We start from the raw sequence: 25509 nt of genomic DNA on the forward strand, positions 1-25509 counted from the left end.
TCATTTCAAAATACATACATACAAAAAACTAACGTCTTGTTTCTAATATTTTAAATTGAGATTTGAATGAACTGCTTTGAACGATTGCAAGTTGTTCAACAGCTGGAGAGAAGAACTGCGTTTTCTTGCAAGCAGCTTTTGATAGACTTCAAGAAAGCAGTATACAACAGGAAGAGAGAGAGCGAAGCAACTATATAATGCATTTAAGTTTTATAGCAGTCCTAGTTAGCTTGTATGAGTATCATATCAATTAGCCCAGTCTGCAATTTTATTTGAAAAGTTGGCGGGTAATTCAAAAGTTTTAGTTTAAAGTTATTGACCATATGAAATTAATATATTTCGTATAAGCATGATTTTAGTATTTAGAAAATATACACACCTCCTGCACTAAGAATAGGATAAAAACAAGTACGATCCATTTCGACCTAAACGATTCAAAGTTTCGTTGTCAATCAGTTATTTCTGTAATAACAAATTATGAGGCCGCCCAATTATTTCAAGTGCTCATTTAAAAATGTTCGCTTTAAAGCAACCTTATTCCCTTAAATATACAATTTAATTTTAGCTATAATTGTTCGAATAGATTTCAATTTGCTAAGCAGATACAATTTTACGGCATGCAGCTTGATGAACCGTAATTTACAAAAATGGTTTAGATAATAAAAATAGATATCAGGCTTTTCTGTCGAGTTTTTCAACAATCAGCTTTTGCGAGTATTGAATAACGAGGACACTTTGTATGTTTTAAAGCAGTATCATTTATGTATCATTCAGCACTTTCTGGCATTTTATTTAAATAGTTGGCGGTTAATAAAAATAGTGTAGTTTAAGCCACTTATCAATTCATATTAACACGTTTTCATTCAAAATATTGTCAAATATACATTTATAGTGATACGCTTGATATCGTAGAAATACCAATGCGATGAAAACAAATAGTCTCCACAGGGAACTGGCAGTACTGAAGTTACTTGCTTGTTAATGTGACTAATTGGCAGCTTTTCTACAATAGGATCGTCCTGCAAACAAACAAGTTAAAAACATGAATGACATTCTTAATTGGTACGAAAATGCACTACCATAATAGGGCAGGTATAATTCAAATTGGAGAAATCTTTAAAGAGTCGGTAAACGTAATGCGCAACTGGATTTGATTTAGGGTTTTTAAGAAATTTGCAGCCATCAACCGTGAAGTTATAAAGTGACGGCTTATAGCCATTGTACCGCTTAAATGTGGCTATGTTGACCTGAAACGTTAAAGCTTAATAAGAATCAATAATACGATCTAATACCTACTTTAATTCTGGACACGGGCTTTTGTAACAAATTCACTCTTATGGACATATATTTATATGTACGATTTACCGACTTTAGATAGCAATGCTCCACGTGGGCAAACTCCGGATCCCAGGAAGTGCATTTGATGTTGGTAAACTCCACTCTTGACCGAGCCTGCAGTTAATCGTATAAGTATGGTTTTAGTATTTAGAAAATATACATACCTCCTGCACTAAGAATAGGAAAAAAAGAAGTACGATCAGAGAACTCATTTCGACCTCAGCGAGTCAGAGTTTCGTTGTCAATGAGAAATACACACTTTTTTCTGGTCATTCAAAATAACCTAAATTTATAATTCCCTCGTTATTATTGCAGTCAATTCAGTAACAACAAATTATTTGGCCGCTTGCCATTAACTCATTAATAACTCTTTGTGTAATCTCAACTCGGTCCAATTACTTTAAGTACTCACTTAAAAATGTGGGCTTACTTCTCGTAATGCCAACCCTTTTCCAAATAGTCGCTTAAATCTAAATGCATAATATTTTTGAAATATGTCTTTAAATAGGTTTTTTTTTTAATTACATTTAATATAACTATTACTATAAATATAAATACTATTGTTCTAATATATTTAAATTTCACGGCATGCAGCTTAATGACCTTAAGGGTTCAAAATGGTTAGCGGGTAGTTTAAAAATAGCCTTTAAACGAACTTCGCTGAATAATCTAAGGCTTTTCAATACGTACGTGCTTCTGTCATATTTTCACTAGACCAGCACACGCTAACACATTTGCTAATTCACCTGTTTGCCGTGTAAATAATTCATTGCGAGCCTGGAAACCAAAAACCCATTTAGGCAGCTGCGTTCAAGGACTTTAAAGTTTAAACCGACACATTGAACGAGGGAACCGAAATGCTGAGATTTGCTTTTCGGGGGCGCCACTTTTTTCGAATTCCCATGTACACTGGTATTGGCCTGTTGACAAGTAATTGTTTTTTTTCACGTTTGACTTTGACATTCGGAAAGGATATGGCAAGGATCCTCGGCGAGGTGTGTGCGGGCAGCCAATTGTTGCACTATCGCGGAGACCATTTCACTGTGATTAGCCAGCCGAGCTCCTTTCAGTGTTCCTCGACTGGCCAGCGAGTGCGGTACGGTCATAGTTCAACATTGGGATTAAATATTGACTTGCGAACGGACAGGACATGGCGGCAATGAGTGCGGTAAGTACTTATTTGAGATTGCTTAATAATGTTACAGAGAATGCCCGGTTTCTTAACTATTGCAACTTTGGGATTGCATCTAGTTAGCTTATATTTAAATACGAATTTTAAACAATATTTACATATTACTTTAGATCTTAATAATCTGATACTTTATACTGAGAAATACCAGGAAGCCTAACACATTTTCTTATTGATTTGAGCCAAGGTTCATCATTTCCATCTAGATAGGTAGTGCTTTCCGTAACAAGCTGTTTACCTGTTCCTGATTGAATGGCTTAGTGGTGCCGAGGGCCCGAGGGTCGTTGTAGTCGTCATAGGGAGGAACTCCCTGCGAAGTAATTGTTGTTTTTCCAGTGGTAATTGCTAGACAAACTCGACCTGCTGACAGCAATCGATTGCGAGCGTGTGTGTGCAGTGCTCGAGATTAATGATAACTGCTCGACTCTAAGTCGGCTTAGAAAAACATGGGGGGTTCCCCATTGCCGTGGCAAAAAGCGCTGGCTGGAGCAGCAATAGATGAAGCTGGATAGACAGATAGAGTGGAAGGAGGGTCCTCTAGCGAGAGACTTCTTTTTGAGTGGCGCCGCCTTCGTTAGCTGCAAATTATTTCCAAGTGCTGGCAAAACAAAGGGACGGCACAGCAGCGCACAACATGCAACATGCAACTCCGGCACTCGGCGCTAGGCACTCGAATTGCGATCCACTGGATGCTGTTTTCCTGCTGTTTGGAACGCAAGCTCAGGACTTCGATGTGTGTCACGTTGAGAGGGGAATCCCCAGAATCCCATATACATACTGGATGGATGGGTCGCCGGAGCGACGGAGTTCCGTGTGCCCCTTTCGGCTTCAGCTGCCTTGCGCCGGCGCCCAAAAAAGCGCGCCACACGTTCTTGCCACACTCTTTATCGGCCAGCCTCATCGGCTTCCGTCAATTTGGCGACGCTTCAGAGTGAGATGCTGCACGGAGTGCCAGGCGGTTTTTAGAACATCCTGATGCTCGGGCCGTCGATACGACGACGATGACGATGGCGACGATGGCGATGAGTGCGCTGCGGACGAGGACGAGGACTTTGGACTCGACTCGTGCCTGGCCTGGCTATAAATGTTTTGTTTTTCTGCAGTTTGTTGTTAGTGCTGAACGGCAGTGAACGGACAGCGCTTGTTGGTTGCTCGTCTCTCGCACACACAGGGCCCGAAAAAGTTGAGCTGCCGTTTTTCGAGGGAGTTTTGGCACATGTTTTGGTTCCGCTGCAGCTTCTTTTCCACTCCGCTTCCCGATAATATTGCATTTTTGTAACTTCGCTTGCTAGCCCATTTGTGTGTGGGCTAAAACTACCGACCGACTCGAGTGCCAAGTGACCAGAAATACACAACACACACCCCACTTCTCCATCACAATCGAGTGGCAAAGACAATCACACAAGACATCAACGGAAAGTGCAAAAACCTTAGATTAATCTTAGATCGACTGCCAAAACTCAGGCAGTCCATACGGCCACAAAAAGGACAGCAACCTACGAATTTCTCAGTGTGTGACATCCAAATTCTATATTCTATAAAAAGTCAAAAGGCTAAAAACAACAACAACAGGTGTTTCAGCTTTATCTATTGTCAATACCAAAGAGCCACAAAATAATTAAGCCCAGCAGCGGCAATTAGCATTTGTCCATAATTGATAAGCAGAAACTTTAATTTAGTGCGTGTCAATTTGAATAGTATCGTATCCTGCGTGCTGACTGTGTGTGTGTGTGTGTGCGAGTGCGTGGCCTAGTGTGTGTGCGTGTGTGTGAGTGCGTGGGGGCTTGTATGTGTGTGGCTGCTGTGCTCGGCGCACGTGCAACGAAAGATGGTCGAGGAGTTCCTGGAGAAGTTGCCAGAAATCGACACACGCTACGAGGTGAGTTCCACTTAAAAAACTTTCCACTTTAAACTACACAGCTGTGAAAAGGAAAACCAAAAACATTTGAATATATTCCTGTTTTATTCCATAGCAGTTAAAGGTGCTAGAAAAAAGTATTAAAAGAAATGTCTAGAATGTTTTAAACTCCTCTATATAATATACATAAAAATCTAAAAATTTTAAATGTAGCGTTTGTTTTTATGCCTTTAACAGACTTCGAGTATGTATAGATTATTTAATAAAAAGCCTAGCAATTAGAAATTAAGTTAGTCGATTTAATCTGTCATGCTTTAAAAGTCAAAATGTTTCCAATAGATTTTATGGACTAAATGCATTTGGAACTCCGTAAAACTTGCCTGATATGGTACGAATCTCTTAAGATATTTTCCCACGGTGTACTGCTGAGTCTGTGCTCCATTTCCCATTGTTGTGCTGCGTTCCTTTATTTTTTAATCACATTGCTGGGCTGTTTACCAAGGCTTTGTTTTGTGCTCCCACAGCAGCTGCTGCTGCTGCTTTTGCAACAGCTAAGGCTGTACTGCTGCTGCTTTTGGTCGTGCTGCTTTAGCTGCACTGGCAGTGGGTAAATATCCAGCGGCGGCCTTTGTTTTTTAGCCCAAGCACCTGGCCAACTTCCTGGCAGCCAGCCTTTCCTGGCCGCCTTTCAAACGGCTCCCCAGCTCGCTGTTTGTTTTGGCATTCAAATTACATTTCCCTACATGGATTCGCATTATGCTGAGTGTACGTTTGAGCCAGGGATTGTGAATGGCAAGCGGAACGTACGCCAACTGCGGCCCGGATATTTAATCAGTTTGCTGCTGTCTGTTGAGTGCTGCAGTTACACACTGCACTTAGTCGCACTTCGCATTTGTTTTACGGCGAATATTTGGCCTAAGGTTTCCCAGGAGCAGGATGAAACTCTGCCACCTGAGGTCGCTCAGCCCGGCATTAGCCCAGTTCCGGATCCTTTGTCTTTCTCGCCCTGAGCTTTGGCCAAATATTTGGATTGTCATTGACTTGGCGATGGCTTTGGCTTAAGTGTGGTTCGGGGTCAAAGGCCAGATCAGTGTGGAAAGTAAAAGGGGTTGATGATTCCATATTTACATTCAGATTAGTACATGTTTTTCAGTGCAATTTGCACAATGGTTGCAGAGCAAACGGAAGAGGATAATCACAAAAGGCATTCAAGTGTATTAAAAACACAACTCACTGGGAAAATAAACAAAATCAAACTCGTTAGGTCAACAAGCTACAAGGTTATTCTATGTTCCACTATTGTAAATATTTGTCAAGCCAGAATTTATTTAATTAAATTGCCAGAAAAATGTGTTAAAATATATATGATGGTAAAGTACAGCATTGTTATAATTCGGCTACTTTTGAAATAAAATGTGTTCACTTCTTTCAATACACTCCTGGAGAATAAAATATCATTGCTCAGCTTTGAACATTTTTGGAAAAGCCACAAACAAGTTTTTCCCACAGTTCCAGTTAGATTATTTAACAATTCTACAGAGCCACAAAATGAAGTAACCACAAATCGTGAACTCTTTAGCTGACTTTAGTTGCCAGATCGATTATGTCTTCAGCTGGGGCATCGCTCAAACTTTCGTTCCCCGATATTTTCTGCCAGCACTTGAAACTTGGCCGTTACACTACTTAGTTGTTCTGGCCGGGCCAAGAGCCCTGCACGCAAAGGGAAAGCCAAATGGGATGGTTCAGTCAACAACTTGAAAGGCAATTAGCGCACTTCTCGTTCGGGCTTAACTGGGTTGGGCCGTGTTGGCTCTGGGTCATCAGGGCCAAATGCGAGTCATGGCCAACAGTTTAGCGAGCACATTAACTTTATTAGCGCGATACAATTGGGTAAACAGCGGCAAGTGCAGCCACCCACACATCCATCTCCTAATCCACATCCTCATCGGCGCAAAGACAGCTGAGTATATCAACAGTGTGTGCTGATAATTATGCGGCACATTGGGAACAATGGCGCCCGACCCTCGTCGCAAGCCCTTTATGCCCCACAAACGAGGCGCGGCCAACGAAAGCCTCGGAAAACTAATAAACAACAGCAGACGCGGCTGTTTGGGTGTCACTACGCAATCGCGATCAATAAAAATTAATTATTCAGCATACATGCATATGCGGTAAAGTACAGGCCATCAACTTTCGCTAGCACTAATCCCGCCAATGGCTTATTTATGACCAGCACATATAGGGGACTACCTCCCTGAAAATTCAGATAAACAGAGAAAGAAATCTGGGAAAACTAAGTAACCAAAGGGGCTATAAGAAACACTTGTATAACTTGGTATCTAAAATTGGGCTTTTAAAATTTCTTGCATACTATAAGACACCTCTATAGATACTTTTTTCTTGAAAAGATATTCCAAAGGTGCTCAAAAGTATGCAACGCTAATAAGGATCTCCTATGTTTCATAACTATTACAGTTTGATTCTCAGTGCACTTCCATGCGTGTTGGGATCCGGATCCTGGCAGGACCTTTCTTTGTGTGACTTCCAGCTGCGGGTTTCGGTCGCGTTGTCGCTACAATATACCCTTTAATTTACATGACAAAGTAGCAGGTCGCGGTCGGAAAAACGATGGGAAAAAAGGGATGAAAAACGAGCAGGCCACCACCGACAGACAAGTAAATGAAAATGTTTAAATTTGCCGAGGCAATTCAAACAAAAACGGCGCTGGAGGCCAGCGGGAAGATTGGAATAAAAAATGCAATTCGAGCCGGACATCGAATTTCATCCACTTTGTCCTTGACGGGGGCAATTGCATTTAATTAAATCCGAGCGGCGCGACCGACCATTTTCCAAATTGAAATCGATGCCATCGACAGCGATATGACAAAGTTTTGTCAACACACATGAGCCGGGGAAATTTAGAAAGGTGGCAGAGGTGAAATCTGCTGACGGTTTCTTATCGAATGTTGGAAAGCTCATTTCGGTTGTCAGGACTTGCCACGTGATTTATCCAAATTGCACACATGTCCTTGCGGCAACTTTGGGGTGAAATGAAACTTAATTTGCCGAAGAATTCTTGCGGAAAATTCGCCAGAATCTATGTGACAATATTGTACTGTGATATATATGACTTCTATTCCATGTGCACTTAGATTTATTTGGCTATACTTTAAAATTTAACATTCTGTTTATTTTCTTCGCTTAATTTTATGCTCAATATTTATCCATGCAATGTTGAACATACTTTTTAATGGGCTTTCGATTTTCTGCTTTATCTGGCAATATTTACATTTCGCCATCATTCACATTATAGTTTTACGCTTTTATTATTCTTTCATAAATTGCTATTTTCTCTCATTATGCAACGCAATTTTACGGCGAATATTTCGCAAATGTACTTTAACATATAATGTTATTCAGCTTTTGATTTATAACCTCTAAACCACTATTTCAATGTGCTTTTGTTTGCACCGCATTTTCCCGCATTCATGGGCTGCATTGTTGATATTCCATTCATGTTTAGTTTATTTGCAAAACAAAAAGCAATTTCGGCAACAATTTAATTGAAGCCCGAAAGCTTTCGCTCCACCTTTAGCTGCCACCTGCACACACCTGTTCAAAGCCCACTCACCGGTTGGCTTAGAGCTCAGTGCTCCGTGCTCAGTACTCAGAAACTCGGTCCGTTATCCTGGGACATACACTCCTGGTTATAGTCCTCCACATCCGCACATGGCATATAGATATATATCTATCTGCTGGCAACGAGCCAGCGCAGAGCAACAACGACAACAAGTCCAAAAAGCAACGTTGTCGTCGAAAGTTTGTCACATTTTGCAGGCAAAAACATTTTCAATATGCAAAGGCCGTTAATATGACAGTCGGAAAAGCAGTTGGTGAGCATTCGGTACTCCGCATACAGGACCATGCATTTAAATTGCCTCTGTTTTATGGGCTAAGTATAGGGCAACATGGCGTATGCGTAATATGCTGCATAATGCGTGTTTAGATCAAAATTGAATTGCGCATTATACATGTCGAATACGTGACGCGCTCAGCCGCATCACCATGTGCCCTTTGACCCGCCGCTTGGCTCAGGATCACATTTTCACTGCATTGTCCAAATGATTCGTGTTCCTTTTCCTTTTTTTTTCTGTTTACCAAACGAGTGTGAGTGACAGAGCTGATTTTCCCAGCTCGGCCGGAAAATGGTTTGTTTTCCCAGATTTTTGCGTTTTTCATTTCGGGCCATCAATCAAACTATTATTTGCTGAAATAAATTATAAACTTCAGCACTCTGGCAGCACAGAAAAGAACATAGATTGCAGTTTATTGAGATAAATGTGAATTTATATTTATTTAGTTGGAATTAAGTTTGCTGGGGGCGCCTTTTCTGTTTGTTATTTATAATAATACCCTTTTGAAATGATTGTTTCTCTTTTAATTTACCATTATCTTAATGCTATTATTATGAAATATATGATGTTTTATTTGCCAGCTCATATAATTATGCATTTTATTTCGCTTTTTGACTCCCAGCTTTTAATTTTTATCATTTTAGTAAAATCACAAATAACAATGTGTTCCATTTAAAATGTTCATTAGCTCATATTTTTTTCCATTTCTCATTCTCTGTTGTCGCTAGTTTTTAGTATTAAATCCATGTGAAATAAATAAAATTATCAGGAAACAAGATTGTATTTAGATATTTATGCTCGGTTATCTGTTTGATAATTTCAGTTTCATAATTTTTCATATTGTTCCAACTTATTTCTTCAAATAGTCAATCAGCTTTAAATATGGTTAAAGTGCATTTGTATGCTTGTGTTTTCATTCTCTTTGCTCATTTCTAATCAAGGTAATAAAAATGAAATATTATACATTGTATAAAATCCTTTCATTCCCATCATTTTGAGTCCATTGAGCACCACTCACTCAAGGAATTTCACCAACTAATCCAAACCAGCAGCAGCAGCAGCTAACCGGACGATCAGAATGCGTTTATTACCACGCTAATCCCGTAAATTCATTAATAAATGTCGACGAGCGAGCCGAGCATAATCCATTTTGCTCAATCTCCCCCCGTGGCAACATCCGTTCCCCTTTCCCCCCTTGGGGCACAGTCCGCTGACTGCACACAATACAGATACATATATCCGGGGGAATATATCACGGCTGGCTGGGCAGGAGCAGCTGCTCCACTGGGCTCTTCCTGTCCGGGCAGCTGGAACCAGTCAAAGTGGCAAAAAAAAAAAAAACAAGTGCAAAAAAGAAAATGGAATGCCTTTGTTGGCAGTTCAACAAAAGCGCAGGAAAAAAACCGCAATTTATCTAGTTCATTTTTCGTACCAAAAAGCCCTGCACACAATTAAAAACGTAAAGGAAATTTATGAAATTTATTTGGCCGCAGGACATGCTGAAATAAATGCAATTTTTTCGCCCCTTCTAATTAGGTTTCCACACATTTTTGCCCATTCTGTTGTTCTGTTGGTTTTCCCATGGTCATAACTCCCGCCGATAAGCAGACGGCAAACATATGGCGTGGGTTGATGATTGATGGGAGTTTTGGCATGCATGTTTGTGTTTCCGCTACTATATATGCTGTGTATCCTTTTTGCAGGATATTGTGCCCATGGAACAAGTGAGCTCGATGGTCTCCAACGGCGGTGGCAGCGTGGCCATGCAGCGCGATGATGAGTACAGGAATCGGATCATGAAAAGTAAGTGTGTCGCCAGTGGCAGCCGAAAACAGAGACCTCCCCAAGTCCCACCCCCAATCCAATCACACAGAGAGGTAACGAAACTGGCAGGACTACTATCCCTGACCTACTGGCTCTGCAGTTGACATACTTACTTTAATCCCCACACCCAAACCATACCATACCCATGCCCATGCCGCAGCAGGAGGGGCAAATAAATAGCGTTTCACATTTCGCTTAACCGTTTTGCATCCCCCTCCGCCACGCCCATGTCTCTGCATGCCTTTCACACACGCTGCGCCTTACTCTTAGCCTAGATTTAAGCCAAGCGTAGATGCAATCGTCATTCCGACACATATAATATATATATATATATACAGAGAAATACTCACACAGTAACACACGTCACTTTGTGCAATTTGTAAATTCGTCGACTAACCAGTTTCTTTCCTTTAAATTATATATTAAACGTATACTCATTTCATGATGCTTGCCCAACAAATTCGACGAATTTGGAACGCTCTCAATCTGTACAAAATTGCATTCCAATTATCAAATAACGAAAAATGCCTCATCAAAATCCAACTAACCAACTAACTAACCAAAATCAACCAACCAAACGCTTCTCTCTCACATCTCTTCATCTGTAGTACGTAGACTTGGTGAGTGTAACTTGATTAATATTTTAATAACAACTCTTTCGATTCGAATTCGGTTTCGGTTTTCGGGTTTGTATATACGCATAGTATAATTATCCGAGCTGTGTGCAAATATGCACATCAGTTTTGTGCTGGTAAGTATGATTTCATTTACAATTGAGATAGTTTAGACCGAAATTAAGTTCCGAGTGCATAAATGAAATATTTACAGGCGCCTGATTGCTCTCTAGTGTTCAACAGGGCGTATGAGCAATGCATGTTGGTTTTCCTGTGCGCTTGTGTGTGAAACGCATTAGCATTACATTTACATTTGCGTTTACCAGTAAAAGGAAATGGTCTCGGGGGCGTATACTTAATATCTGTTTGTGCTATATTCCTGCCGGGCCTTTTGCTCTGCGGCTCTTCAGTCCGCCCGTCCGTCTGAATGGCAACTTCATTTGGGCCAACTGAGAAGCTCATAAACCATAATGCTGACCTCCACTGTAAATTAACCATTGCCAGCGCGGAAAGAGGTCCTCAAAAATGGGGAAGGGCATTTTTCATCATTAGTTAATTTGGGTCCCCAGTTGTCCACCAGCCGGGTTCGACCCATAAAATTTAGCATAAACTTGGCATTTAGCAGTGGCAAAGGAAAACAAAAGTAAGAAACAAATCATTTGCAGGCCAATGACAAAAGCGGGTCGGAATAAAAGAAATTAAAAACGCCTGGCTGGGCCCAGTCTAACCCCATTTTCCACAAGCAAACCAACCCTGCGGGAATTGGCTGCCAACAAAAATGCAGAGGCACTCAGTTCAATGCTCTGGATGCTGCAGCAAAAGTTAAGAAAATCGCCTTAGACGCGAACGCAAACACAAAAAGCCATATAGACCAAATATTTCATGTCCTTCATTGAAGAACTTTTCGCAGCCTTTTTACTTTGGTGCACAGCAAAAATAATAAGCTTTTCGAAAGTCTTGGATTTCTTATCACATTTAATTTAGATCTCTAACATTTTATGGTTGAGTTATAGGTCGACTTAAATTAGTTCACAAAAACATTCATACTACACATATATATAGTACATAAAATTGTCTATAAAGTGATTAACTTTTAGAATTCTGAAACTTAAAACTTAACTTACAAATTAGAAAGAGCCCAGTTTCTGGCAAACTTATAGTTTTAAGTACTCGCCTCGTAATTTCTTCTGTGTAAAAGGGCAAAAGTTTTCCTTGCTCGTTTCGGTTATGAGTTTTCCCGCCCAAAAAGCCAAGAAGAAAAAATAATAAAATAAATGTCTGAGCATTTTTCCCCTTTCGGCCAGATTCAAATGATACGTTTGAAGCACATACTTGATGCGCACAGATTTTTCACAACTTTTACGGAGGATGCTTGGCATTCTGGCCAAGTGGAGAGCAAGGATATTGCATATCGATCTGGCTCGGATTCCCTGAGGACACGGAGCCAAGCGGAAAGATGACAGTTAAATGCTGGAAATTGAGTATTGAATAGTTGGCAAACAATTGAAAAATGTTTGCTGCAAAGGAAAACTCCTTAACCCGCAAAAAGGGTAAACTTTAAGAATGCCATTAATTAGGGCGGCTTTAGAGGCGTTCCTGTCTGTCTCCTGTCCTGTCCCTCTCTCCATCTCTTGGCTAAACAGCCCGCCAGTTTAGCTGCCATTAAAGCACAATAATAGGCTATGTCGGCTCCAGTCTCGTCAGTTCTTAGCCAGACTCTGGCAGTTGGCCAAGAGGCGCTGACAATACGGCTTGGCAGACAAAAGACAACCAACGCAGCCCAGAAAATGACGCATTCGGGTGCAAGTGCCTCGTGTGGCCTCATGCGGAAGTTTTTAATTTGACGCACAAAAGGCAAATGGCGATAGAATCTGGCACAAGTGGCGTTTTAGCACGAGACGCTAACGGCCAGCATATCGTGGTGCAACAGGACGTATACGTATTCCGATAATTACCAACAGGACAGCACAGCAGCTTGGAGACTTTCCAGTCTTAACTTGTTGCCAGAATGGGGTTCTAATTTCGATGTTTAAGTACGTATGTAGCTTGTATTGCCTGGCAAACGAAGTGCATGGTGCATCCTGGCAAAGTAAACACAAGCAACCAATTAGTGTAATTTATTTCAATACGATGACCAGTTTTTGCTCGTTAGCCAAGCCTAAAACGGAAAAGGAAATTACCGAAAGCAGGTAATTGCATGAATGCAACGAATTCAATTTATTGGCGGTGGCATGCACCTAAAACAACAAACTGGATTTTAATTATAAAATTCAGTTAAAGGATATCAGTTTCAGTTTATGAAAACAAACATCTAATGGTCCTGGCTGTTTAGTTTCAAGCTTCCTATGAATATTCAAATATTTTTTATTTAAACATTAAGATTGCTTGTGCAATAGGGCACAACGAGTCCCTTACGTCAGGAATATTCATTACAATATTTATTTCACTCACTGTAAGTGATATTGTTCTTTTCACAGTTTATTTAACTTGCTGTTCAAACAATACCCATGTTCGTGGACAATTTATCCTTGAGCTCATCGGCTGCATTAGTTTTCCCCTCAGCTGGATAAATGAATGCTGCCGCCTTTCAAATATTTACAATTCAATTTGACAAACACAAAGATAACGAGCCAGCAGTTGTTGCTGACTGGGGCATTAAATATTCAGGTTTATGCAAGCATGTAAATGCCAGCCGAGAATCGGCGAGGATATGGCCAGGAGTCGAGTCCTTGCGTGACTTTCGCTCGCCTTTCGCCAGTTTTCTGCTGCCTGTTTTCTGCCCACGGGAGCAGCCGGTTGAAAGTCGAGACTGGAGCCTTCGCAGTTCGTGGTGGCGAACTGGGCTTAGAACACGCTAAAATGGCCTACTTGCTGGCCCAAAAGGGTGGAGCTCGCCGGACGGGGAGGGGGGAACACAGATGCGACAGTTGACAACGCGGTCGAGTTGACTCAAGTCGACTTGACTCGTCTTCACTTGACTGATGCAAAAGCATCAGCGGCAGTCAAATGAGCACTGGCATAATGAAGGCGGTTGCGGGGGTTATTTTCCACAACGCCAGCGGATTGCTAACGGGTTGGGGTGCACTCAAAAAAATACATATAATACTCATCCATTGGCCATACTTTAGTATTTCAACGAATTACATACCACTTTTCCGAGTGTATTTATTGTAATATATATTTCGGGGCTGCTTCTATGTTGCATGTAAACTAGTTCGAGGTTGTCACCAACAAAGGATGCGCTGCTCCAAAGCGAATGGTCTCCGTTCCATCTGACATCTGGCATCCGGCAGTCCACATCCTGCATCCTTGAGCTGAAAACGTAAGCGGAAAGTGGAGAACGGCGAACAGTAGTTTGTGAGCTATTAACTTGTCCACTGTCAATGGCAATTAGCATAAATTGCGGCCCACTCTTGACCGCCATCAATTGTTGTCTAAGCGCAAACAAAGGGGGCAGCAAAATATACTCGATAAATACGTAAATACTTTTAAAACCCTCGTTCAGTTCGCTTTGGTCGCTTGTGGCAAACGAATAGCGGATAGCGGACAGCCAGCACGTTGCATGCCCCCAGGAATTGTGTTGTTATTAAATTAGTTTTCCGTGTTTCCGTGTTCGATTCTCGTTGCTTCGTGCTCGTGTTCCGGTTGGTGGACTACGGACTAAGGATAGCGTATTAAAAACTCCGGATTAAGGACGACGGACTACGAACCGCGATGAGTCTTAGCAGCAGGAACGCCATCTTACGTACGGCTCACTTGACAATCGCAGTTGCTGCACCGCACTTTGTTGATGTTGTGGCTTTCCCTTTGTGGTCGTCCTAATTTAAGTGAGGAAACTGTGGGCAAAAGCCCAGGTTCTGGAAAGGAGCCAACCAGCCGCTCGGAAACTTTGTGCCCGAAAACTTTTTAACAGAGTTCTTTGTTGAGAGCGTGCTGCTTAAAGGGGAAATTAAATAAACGAAAGCGGTGGCAAACTCAACCAAAAGTTGGACGAGCAGTTTCTCTGGGTGTGTGTGTGTGTGGCAATTAGCAAGTGGCAGAAACTTCAATTTCAATCAACAAAGGTCCTTCGCAAAGCATCAAAATATCGGACCGCACGGACAGCCTGTGGCAAGTGACTGCCACCAGCATGCAACAGCCACCACCTCAGCGGCACGGTCGACCTGCACCACAGCACCAGCACAGCCAGTACAATCAACACCACCAGCACCAGAACCAGTGGGCACTGCAGCACCAGAACCACTTGAACCAAACACCGCGCTCCACCGGCAGGCAAGCCATGCTGGGCAGCAACCACAGTAGCCAGCGGGAGACGAGCGTCTCGCCCCGCCGAGTGGCACTCGACACCACCGCCTCGGGATCCACCACCGGATTCGGTTTCGATCGGGGTAAGCACCACCGGGGCTAAATAATCAGTAAATTCCACAGATTTATGGCCCATATCTTTTGCTGATCGGGCACAAGGAGAACAATGTCAAATGTCCTTTGGGAAATATCCTTTAAAAGTTTCAAGGCTCGACTGAACAATGGCTATTTCAATCTGAATAATTGGAAAAATGTACTATGCTCTAGAGAAATAGAGTGAAACAATACATTTAAGAAACATATTCTGAATGTGGAATTTGTTTACTTTTCATGAAGCCACATAAAAATCATTTTATGAGAGCGTAAATGCATAATTTATGCCAAAAGTTCTGAGCACAATCAAATTACTTTTAGTTGCTTTCGACCTATTTTAAATTTTCCCCAGTAAAGATCGTTCAAAAAGTGATTACTTAGTTTCATCTTGATATTTCCCCCTTCTCTAGCGCCGTGTTCACCTTGCTGGAACGAAATTTATGACTTCCTCCAGCATAATTATCCTAGACGCCGCTCCATAATTCCAACTATAATTTATAATCCTCTGTGAGGCACCTTTAAGTTGCTGGGCTTTTAATTAAATCCTCGAAATACTGTGGCGACATTTTTCCGGAAAAGGGGAAATCCATTGAGAAGTGGGTGTAACTCAGCAGAAATATGTTCGAAAAATTGCCGAGGCGTGTTCAGCACAGCGTCAAGGGGAAATGGGAGTGAAGTCGAGTGGAGTGCAGTGGACACGCAGGATGGGTTGGGCGGATGAGCGCAGTGTGTGGGCGTGGCACATATGCAGGCACACACACACACACCCACACACACTTCCGCTTCCCTGGAGCTCCACATCCGGACGCCATAATTAAGTTTTACCAGCCAGGGAGCAAACACCCCGTTGCCCAGGACACTCGACCACAGACCAGAGAATCCGCATCGCCAGTCGGTCCCTGCTGCACTTTAATTGATTTCCAAGTTGGTCACGTTATCAGCTTTTGGCTGTTTGCAGCCACGCCAGTCGCACCCACGCCCCTCAATCCTTTATCCTTCTGGTTTTGCGTAAGCCACTCTGACCCCTGACGCCTGTTTATCCTCGCGCGTCCTTTGATCGCGCTCCCCGTGCAGGACAAACAATGAGGGGTTTGATTAATTCTCGGTGCGGTTAGCACAGCGGTGCTGACATCAGCAGATACAGTGATAAAAACTCTAGTTTAAATTGCAAGTCATTTTGCAGTATGATTAAACATTCAGAAAGATTAAATTAAGCAAATTAATTTAATGGGGAAAACATATGAATATTAATTATATTTATATGATATAATAACAACTGCAGATTGAACAGCACTTTCTGCAGTGTGCTCATTGTTTTCCATTAAGAAAAACTGTAGGCAGCTGCACAATAACCACTAGCCGCAAAATTATTAATTACGGCTCCCAAGAGTTTTAATCTTATCGAAATCGGCATGTAAACAGCAAGTAATGAGTGGCGGAGTGAGGAGAATGGATTTCAGCTCCAGACTGTGAGTTTCCTTTCAGTTCGCTGAAAAGTAAAGAATCTGCAGCAGAAATCAATTAAATCAAAGTGCTTCATGCCGCGTTGGTCATTCGCAGAGCATATGTCTATATAATAAACTTTATGTGAACGCTTAATATGCCGTTCACAATGCTGCGCGGAGTGAGAAATAAATATTACATGGTTCGGCTGTGAAGGAAAAGCGACATTATCGACGAAGCGTCCAAAAGATAGTCACCAAATAAAGTATGGAATCAAGCGGGAAAATGAACAAACCATCAGCTAAAAGGGAAAATGAAAAAGGCAAAATACAAATGGGAAAACGGGAGGCGAAAAGGACAAAATGTCCGACACTCGGCGGCGACGTCGAAATCGACAACGACATCGAAGTCCGGCGCCGTTTGGCATTCATTCATTGTGTGGTCGCTGGGAAAGATATATATAAAGAGCAAAGAGACATATATATATATGTTTTTATTCACAAGCCGATTCACCATTGACAAAGTCAGGAGCAGAACAGCAATGGCGGGAACAGGAACTGAAGACCCTGAGCCAACGTTGAATTATTGGCAAGCATTTGCTCGGCCAGTTTTTCATTTCGCTTTTCATTTTATTGCCCAGCAAATGCGAATGCGTCGTCAATGTGTGTGGTTATGAATTATTGATTGGGAGATAGTCCGCCGTGACAGTCGGTCTACTTAGCCAGTCGCATGCCAAAGATGAATATTCCGTCTAATGATGGCCATTGATGATTGCTGTGCTTAAAGTCTCGAACACCGAACAAAAATGATCCGATAAATAAAAACGAAATTAAATATGATAGTGTAAAGCACTCTTAATAAAAATTAATTGACACATCCCAAAAACCCTTTAAAGTAGTACAAAAAACTTAATGACTTATTTTTTTTTTTTTACTTTTTCGCTGTTTATTCAAAGTTACAAAAGAGACTGCCACTATCTATAGAATCTCTGGAAAAAGTTGGCATTTTTTCTGTACCACAACTTTAACGAGAATTGAAGGAAGGAGGCAAGGAGCCTTGGTCGTTGCCCAATCAGTTTCATAAACCGAACTGGCATATTTCATTCGACCACGGTGGCGGCGTCGAATAAATTCCGACCCCGTCTATTCATATTTTATGAGTGCGAAAGGAGCAGTGAATCCAGCCATAATGCTAACGAATATACGGCTCCCTGTGCTTTCGTAATACTCCTCCAATTGATTCCGAGCTGGAGTAAAACAAACGCACAACCTACATAGTGCCTCCATATCCTCTTTCCCCTTCAACGGGCTCCTTTAGAATTTCGCAACAAGCCGCAGATACATGGTAGTTACATCGCACTACGACTTGTACTTGCGGCCATGTTCGAGCAAACTTTGCTTAACTTCTGGCCCTTATAATCGAGAGCAGGCGGCGGCAAAGCGGGGCAAACAAACAAGGCTTGAATGTGTTTTTGTTTGCCCGAGTGTCTCGGAAAACTTTCACTGCGCGACAGGGACAGTGACCTCATATGACAATAATTCGACGCATTTGTGTCACATCCTTCCACACGCCAGTTTTCCCCCCGTTTTTCCCCAACAGCCGCCGGAAAAGCGCAAACGTCGACAATTGAGAGGGGAACTGAGAGGGCAAAGATAGGGACAGTTATCTCTTCGCCTGACCCCTTGCCTCGGGCCTCGACAATTGCACAGCAGACCATTGTTACAGTCGCAGCAGCATCTCGCACCACCCAACCACGGCCACCCATCTAACCCAGCCACCCACTTTCACCCACTTCGGACGTGCTGCTACACTTCCGTTAGCAGTTAAGTGCGACATATTTGCCTGGCTAATTTCGCACACAGAGCGCCGCAGGACTTTCGGTTCAAAGTCCCGGACCTGGGTCGAAATTCCTACACCGCAAAATATACCAAGATCCAAATATAAGATCATAAATCAAGGTGTCTCTTGGAATTCTAGCATTGTGAAAGATAAGTAGGTTTAAAATTAAACAAAATTACTTAATAATACTTTACATGGAAAAAAAAACAAACGTAAATGTTAGTTTTAAATCGAGCTTACAACTGGATTTAAGAAATGTAATTTATGTAAAAGCCTCACATTTTTTGAAATGCTGTACAAGTTAATTGAGCTGGAAACTCGTCGTCCATACAAAATAGTTGAAAAACTGTTCAAACTTCCACACACACATATGCATACTGTCATCCAGTTAACTCACGTCTCTTTTTTTTTGGTTTAGGCCATGTTTGTGACATCATTCGCTTGTCTTAGTTCTCTGCAATCCTGGACAGGAAAACCCGCTCAGAAAATCCTTTGCCCCTCATCAGCAGAAAAAAATCGTTTTTATGGCTTTCGCAGCTTTTTCTTTCGATAGGCAAAAAAGGCCCGCCTTCGTTTTTATGTGTTTGTCTATAAAACCTGCGTATGGCAAAATAAAAGCCAGGGGCGGGACTTACTTAACTGCCATCCGGTTGTGGTTAAGAAGTCCTTTTCGTTGTCTTCGTCACCGCTATGAAATTCTGTTTGGAAAAACTAGAGTTTTCGCATTGGAATCGAAAGCGGTTTGGGAAGCGTCCACTGTGAAATTCTCTTTGAAACCTCAACTTTTCCATGCAGTCTTATCTAGCTTTGCCAAATGATGCCATTTCGCTTAATAGAAAATGCAAATCGAATGGAAAACTAGTTTCTTTGCTGCCCTAAAACGAGTGGAAATAGTAATGGTAGTTAAATTTGGAATTCCCTAGAAAAATATATTAAAGAAAGAGTTTTTAATGCTTTTGCCTAATACGCAAACTATATTCAAATTCTTAGAAAAATTAATTCTTCTGGACACCAAAAATCGATTCCTAAACACGGAATTTAACCTTTAATGGGAGGCAAGAACACATCGGGTATTCCCAGGTCTCTCCAAGATTAGAATCTGATGGCAAATGTGTGCACGTGTAGCACATGAGCAACCGAGTAACCAAGTCCCGGGCCATTCTGGTGGACTAATAATAAAGCACCTAGTCTGGCACTCGAGTGCCCCATTTGTCTGCAAAAGGGAATATGTGGCAATACCCAAATCAATCCGGACATTAATCAACAAGCCGAGATTAATTAACTGCTCCGCCCTGCTTCAGAGTGGAGTGCTCCTTTTGTGGAGTGATGTGAATGAATGTCAAACATAATGACACTCATACGCACTGTGGTGCGACAGTTGACACCGTGTATGGTGTGTCCTATGCCCCCTTCACTTGCCCGCGTCCTGTACTTCAGGGAGTAGACGTTATTATATTTTTACACTAGTAAAAAAATGCCTAATTAGGGTTGTTATAAAAATGTTAGTGGATTAATAGGCATTTTTCCATCGCCTTACAAAAATCTTTTTTTTCCTAAATATTGCCTTACTTTAATTACTAACTTTAATTTTTAATAATTTCATTATATGTTTAGATTAAATAGAATAAAAATATGACGTTACAAGGTAGTAATTAGATTTAAAGAATAGAGTTTGGGATGCACTTTTTTAGTATTCACTGCAATGTGTCTAACTTTGAATGTTGCGTTGATTATCCAAACCTGATGATCACTTCTAAATACTTCTTTATAAAAACTTTTAGGACACGCAGCGAAGATAACATCTTACCTCCTGAACAGTTCGATTCATAAATTAATTTGCAAGAGTTATGGATGGGATGGTATTTCAAAGCTGAAGATTGACATTTTCTCTATGTGCAGCGCCACCAGCAATAATACCCCCGCGACACCCCCCTTTTGGCGCTTAATGAAGCGTAAACGGTAATTGACAGCTCAAAAGCAAAGCTCAGGAGCTGCAGGTGACCTAAAATATTCGACAGTTCGACAGGCTTTGGCTTCGGAGGTGGGTTCATTAGAAATTCGCAGTGAAGCGTGGCAGGCGGTGTCAGGATGTGTTTTTCTGGCCAGGATGATGGTGTGGCACTGGCACCGGACCCGGTGCTCATGCTCGCACATATCATTCCATGCCAGTTAACAAACACAGAAGGTACAGAGCACTCTTGTCTGACTACAATGGATGCGAGTGGCGAAGCAGGTGGTTGTGTGTGTATGTCGAAGGTGTCATAAATTAGGTTTGTCACCTGTACACACACGAGTTCGGTTTCTCTGCCTTTTTTTTTTGTAGGTAGGGGAATGTCCTGTTTTAGTACACTCTCTCTATATCTCACTCTCTCTGTGTGCGTGGGGGTACTAAATGGCCAGCAGCATCGCTCCATCTCTGTTGCGCATTTCCCCAGCCAGGACTCGAAAGCTTGGGAAGAGAGGAGAAAGCTTTGTTCCTGAAGTTCAAGCCGGGACCAATGTTTCGGGGAGTGCGCAAGGTCAGTGCAAGTTGGGAAAAAGGTGAAAGTTAAATCTCTACTTCGGCTGGCTGGCGATGATGCTGCACCACCTGCAATCTGCAGCAGGGAGAGCGGCGAAAAAGCTCTTTGATCCTGGTCGCTGGCTGATAACAAAGTTGAGAGCGAGCGAGCTTTGGCTCGGCAGGGATATGTGCTGCGAGGATATAAAAGGATGCTGGCTGCTGGCGCACTTTCAGTTGGATTCCGAGCGAGGCAGCAGCAGCACTAACAACAGCAGCTCAACCAGGAGAGCCCGAACCACCGAAGGGAAATGGACACAGAGCTGGGAAAACTAGCTCAGCCTAGTGTGTGTGTGAGCCCGCAGTAGTGGCTGTGCTAGTGTGAGAGTGTGTGCGTGTGCGTTGAAGAAAAGAACAGAGCTAGTGCCAGGATGCAGGACTAGGACTAGGACAAGACTTAACGGACTAAAGACGCCACTCTGATTGACCAGGAGCAGCCAGGAACAGCCGCCGCACTGGCTTCGTTTTGCGAGCGCGGCTTGATGCCCGATTCGATGATGGACATGGAGCATCGGGACCACCAGCTGCACCGCCAACAGCAGCAGTCGCACCACCATCAGCCTCCCCGTCTGACGGCCAGCACCAGCACCTTTGCGCCACCCGCCCCGGCGGGGAGTCAGTCGGAGGAACGGGATCGTGATCGGGATAGGGAACGGGACCACCATCTGCACCACCATCAGTCCAATAATGTGGCCTCATCACCACTGCCAGTTACTGCCTCCATACAGTTGCACCAACAGCAGCCGCAGCAACAACAGCAGCAACAACCACTGACGCAGTTGCAGCAACCACAGTTAAGGGAACGCGAGCACCACCAACAGCAGCAGCAGCAGCAGCAGATGATGCAGCAACCACAGCAGCAGCAGCAGATGCAGCAGCCGCAGCAGCTACTGCCACACAGCCATCATGCCCTAATGCAGCAATCGCAGCAGCAGCAGGCCATCCATCGAGCCGAGGCGCGAAGAGGTGAGCTGATGTTGCAGGTGGCTCTTGTAGAGAGTGTGCACTGTAGCCGCCTGGCTGAACTTGTTGCTCGGTCTCCAAAGACCCACCCAATTCGCTTTTGCATTTGCATTTGCCACATCAAAATTTGATTAGAGACGCCACAAATCACAATTCGGATTTTTGTATCAATCGTTTCCTCTTATTTTTGTGTATCTGTGCTTAATCAGGTTAGGCGTACACTGTACATACGTGTCTATCTCGTATATATGGCCCGATGAAGACATTTCACATGCATGCTAATCGCTTCATTAGGCCCTGGAAAAAGAGTTCAGTCTCTCCAGCATTTGCCATGCAAAATTCAATCAGAAATTGCTTTAACTTACGCCAGGACCTCCAGCAGCAGCAGCACCAGCAGCAACACCACAACAGCAGCAGCAACATCATCATGAACAGCAGCAACATCAAGCTGACCTATTTCCCGAGCAAAGCTTTTTGCCAGGGGCTGGCGCTCTGACGTATGCGTTGATGTGGTGCGAGGGCGGCGCGGTGGAGGGGGCGTGGGTACGGTGGGCGGAGCGGGCTGAGCGGGCTGGGCGGGTTAAGGGGGTGGTGCGGGAGAACGGCGAGCAGCTGGACAGCCGTTGGCTGGTCATTAAAAAATTATGACCACACATTGTTCTCCGAGATTGTACATTAAGGTAAATTCAGCTCTTTTTTCTGTGTTTGTTGGGGTCAACACGAATGGAATAACAGAAACCAAACAACCCGCAGCCGAAAAGGAGGCCAAATAAGTGCTTTTTAACCAGCAGCACTCGAATAATTATCAGCTATCGTTTGTATGCAACCAAAGTGGTGACTCGATAAAATATTGAATTCGGGGCTTATTGATTAAAACTGGCAGTGAATGGAAGGTAACTAATGGAAAAAACAACTAGTTCTAAAGATAATGGACCATTCATAATTAAATTAGCTTCTTTGAAATTATTTGAGGTAAATTCCTCATGAAACGAATGAGGTCATCTACATCAAGTCTTTTATTTTTGAATTCTTTAAATAACAGATCATTCATTTACACCCTATCAATGGAGCAACAACTAAATATATTATTATTATATTATTATACATTTAAAAAATGCAGTACTTTTGGTAACTGTGTGCAAATTCAATTAAGACCCGCTTAAAACCTGGCTTAAGGTGATGCAATTAAGGCCAGAAGTCCCCATTCACCTAATTACAATTTCAGCGAAACATTTTTTCCGGCTCTTCCTCCATCATTTTATCATTTTTACTGAAGCAATTTGGCTATAAATCTATTAGGTTTGCGGTCACCAGCCTCGGGCGTTACACATAAATCCTCAGATCCTGAAATCCTTTCATCTCGGCAAAACTCTCGGCTCTCCCGTGCCAGTGGCACATTCAAATCGCAATTATTCTGAAATCAATTTCAATAAAAGTTTGCTGCGGTGCGATGCGAAGAGTTTGAAGGTGGTGAGGAATTGCCCAGAATGTTTGGCAGCTTGTTGGCTTAGACCAGGCCCTAGGATTCGCCCATCAAAGTTTTCCCTTTTCCAGCGTCAATTTTCATGTTTTGTCTGTGTGTGTGTGTGTGTGTGTCTGTGTGAGTTTGGGTGAATGTAAGTGAGTGGGTGAGAGCTCGTTAAAAACACTTTGCTGACGTCGCCGTTGCTGGGTGTTGGCATTGTGGCAACTTTTCAATGAACTGTAATTGAAACTGAAATGCAAACTGTGCCGTGCCGCTAATTGCCAGCAGCTGCAGCCAGCAAACTGGTAACTGGTTACGGGTAACTGAAAACGGAAAGCTGCAAACCAGACCAAAAACCAGAAGGCAAATAAACTGCAACAGCAGCGCGTAAACAGCATTTAAATGTGTGGCATGAATAATTTATGATTTTTCTTGCGTTCGTAGCTAGTTTTTTGAGTTTCGTAGTTCGTTGAAGCATGCTGTTTAACCCAAAAAGAAAACCCCAAAAAAAGTGCATGGCATGGAGCAGCTAAGTAGATCCCCGCAGGATCGCCGAGCACTCGAAAAAGACGATGAAACACAAGAACCAGCTCCCAGAAAATCTAACAAAAAACACACCAATTGGCTAGTTGCTGATCGAGCCGAAAAGCTTTCCCCCAATTAATTTCTCTTGTTGTTCGATTTATCGTATTCTTGCAGATACACAAGCAAAACATTCACATGGATTTCTCTATTGTAAGTCGCACAAATTTGGACAATGCCCAAGAAAAAAACAGAAAAAGATCCCCACATCCTACAGCCAAAATCAAACAGAAACACACACACAGCTACTTTTTAACCTGTTACAAAGCTATACTCTACTTTCTATGTGTAACTCTATCTAACTATCTAACTATAATGACTACTATCTATGAGTATTTACTGAGAAATTTCCGTTTTTTAATGTATGCACACTCCTTGTTTGCTTGTATTTCGATTTCCGTCTCCGCCTTTTCTTTTTGGTGAGCGCACCTAAGTATGCTACAGTTTTTTTCAAGCTCCCCACGGGAACAACATTTTGACTTTTACGACGCGACGAGGGCCCCATCGAAATTATGGCGCGTCTCAAGTATCAATAAACCAAATGGGCGACTTGTTGCCCCCCAAAAAAAATCCCTCTCAAAAACTTCAATTTTTGGCTAAACTTTAAGTAATACGAGTACTGCGTAATGAAGAATACCCTTTTTTTCTGCTCACCATTTTTTATTGCGACATTCTGTCTGCGATTTTTGTATGCGCCATGCGGAGGTCTTTCGTTTAAGGATTTTTTCTTATTTTCTTCAGATGCTCAGCGCATTATTCATGTAACAGTCTTGGCTCTTTTCTCAGCAGAGCAGAGCAGGGCCCAAAGGAAAGCGAGGAAAATACAAAACGAATTTATAGCTTAAGCCTTAATTTGCAGCATTTGCTTTGAGCACTTGATTCCATCCTGCCACGTTACATGTATTTATAAGAAAATTTTCTCGTTTTCTCGCCACGTTCTCTCGCAGCGGACGAGGAAATCAGCGATAAGGCATCAACATGCGGAAAATTGCTAATATTTCTCTCCGTGGCTCTTGTGATAATGACGCTACCCTTCAGTCTCTTCGTTTGCTTTAAGGTAAGCTTTTGTTTGAAATACATAGTTTTTGATTGTTCTTTTAATTAAAAACTTGATGAAAAATTTATAGAAAGTAAGCTTTATCAAACAGATAACCTAATTTTCATAAACCTAAAGCGAGCTCTGTGAACAATAAGCAAATAAATTATCTATTTATTAAATAATTTTAAATTTCATCATAAATCAAATTAGCAGAACTATAGGTATATGTAAATCTGTATGGCAACCATGACCCAGTTTTTTATAATAATAAGTATTAAGCGTATTATGGAGATTAAGTTTTTTAAAATTTTAAGTAAAAAAAAGCTGATTAGATGTAAATTTTTTAAGTTTTATATACAGCAGGATTAACAGTCACTTCTCTAAGCCGTTAATGCCACATGTCTGGATGCTTTTATACTTAAAGTTAGTTTTTATGTTTAACAGGGTAGTTAAGGCTTGTACCCCTAGCATTTCCTCAAGTTT

The 25509-nt window shown here is 42.2% G+C and overlaps 2 protein-coding genes across 6 annotated transcripts in view; one reads left to right on the forward strand and one right to left on the reverse strand.

Moving 5' to 3' along the window:
• Positions 1 to 863: 863 nt before the first annotated feature.
• LOC117139179 lies at positions 864 to 3428 on the reverse strand. Its single transcript, XM_033301348.1, has 5 exons — positions 3306 to 3428; positions 2766 to 2837; positions 1297 to 1452; positions 1080 to 1247; positions 864 to 1019 (listed from the first exon to the last, which is right to left on the reverse strand). Exons 1-5 carry the CDS (start codon positions 3426 to 3428, stop codon positions 864 to 866), a joined length of 675 nt encoding a protein of 224 aa, XP_033157239.1.
• A 226-nt stretch (positions 3429 to 3654) lies between these two features.
• LOC117141100 (band 7 protein CG42540) overlaps positions 3655 to 25509 on the forward strand; it is a 34751-nt gene continuing 12896 nt past the window's right edge. Inside the window, exons 1-6 of one of the 5 annotated variants that reach the window (XM_033304422.1) lie at positions 3655 to 4406; positions 10003 to 10102; positions 10732 to 10743; positions 14802 to 15125; positions 24105 to 24140; positions 24935 to 25044. In XM_033304422.1, the coding sequence (XP_033160313.1) occupies positions 4356 to 4406; positions 10003 to 10102; positions 10732 to 10743; positions 14802 to 15125; positions 24105 to 24140; positions 24935 to 25044 (633 nt within the window). In that variant the 5' untranslated portion in view covers positions 3655 to 4355. Of the gene's footprint in view, positions 4407 to 10002; positions 10103 to 10731; positions 10744 to 14801; positions 15126 to 21459; positions 21944 to 24104; positions 24141 to 24934; positions 25045 to 25509 lie in introns of those variants that run through there. The other 4 variants (XM_033304421.1, XM_033304418.1, XM_033304416.1 and 1 more) reach the window with 4 other exon arrangements.

This window comes from Drosophila mauritiana, chromosome 3L (genome assembly GCF_004382145.1).
Source record: "Drosophila mauritiana strain mau12 chromosome 3L, ASM438214v1, whole genome shotgun sequence".
Classification (NCBI taxonomy): Eukaryota; Metazoa; Arthropoda; class Insecta; order Diptera; family Drosophilidae; genus Drosophila; species Drosophila mauritiana.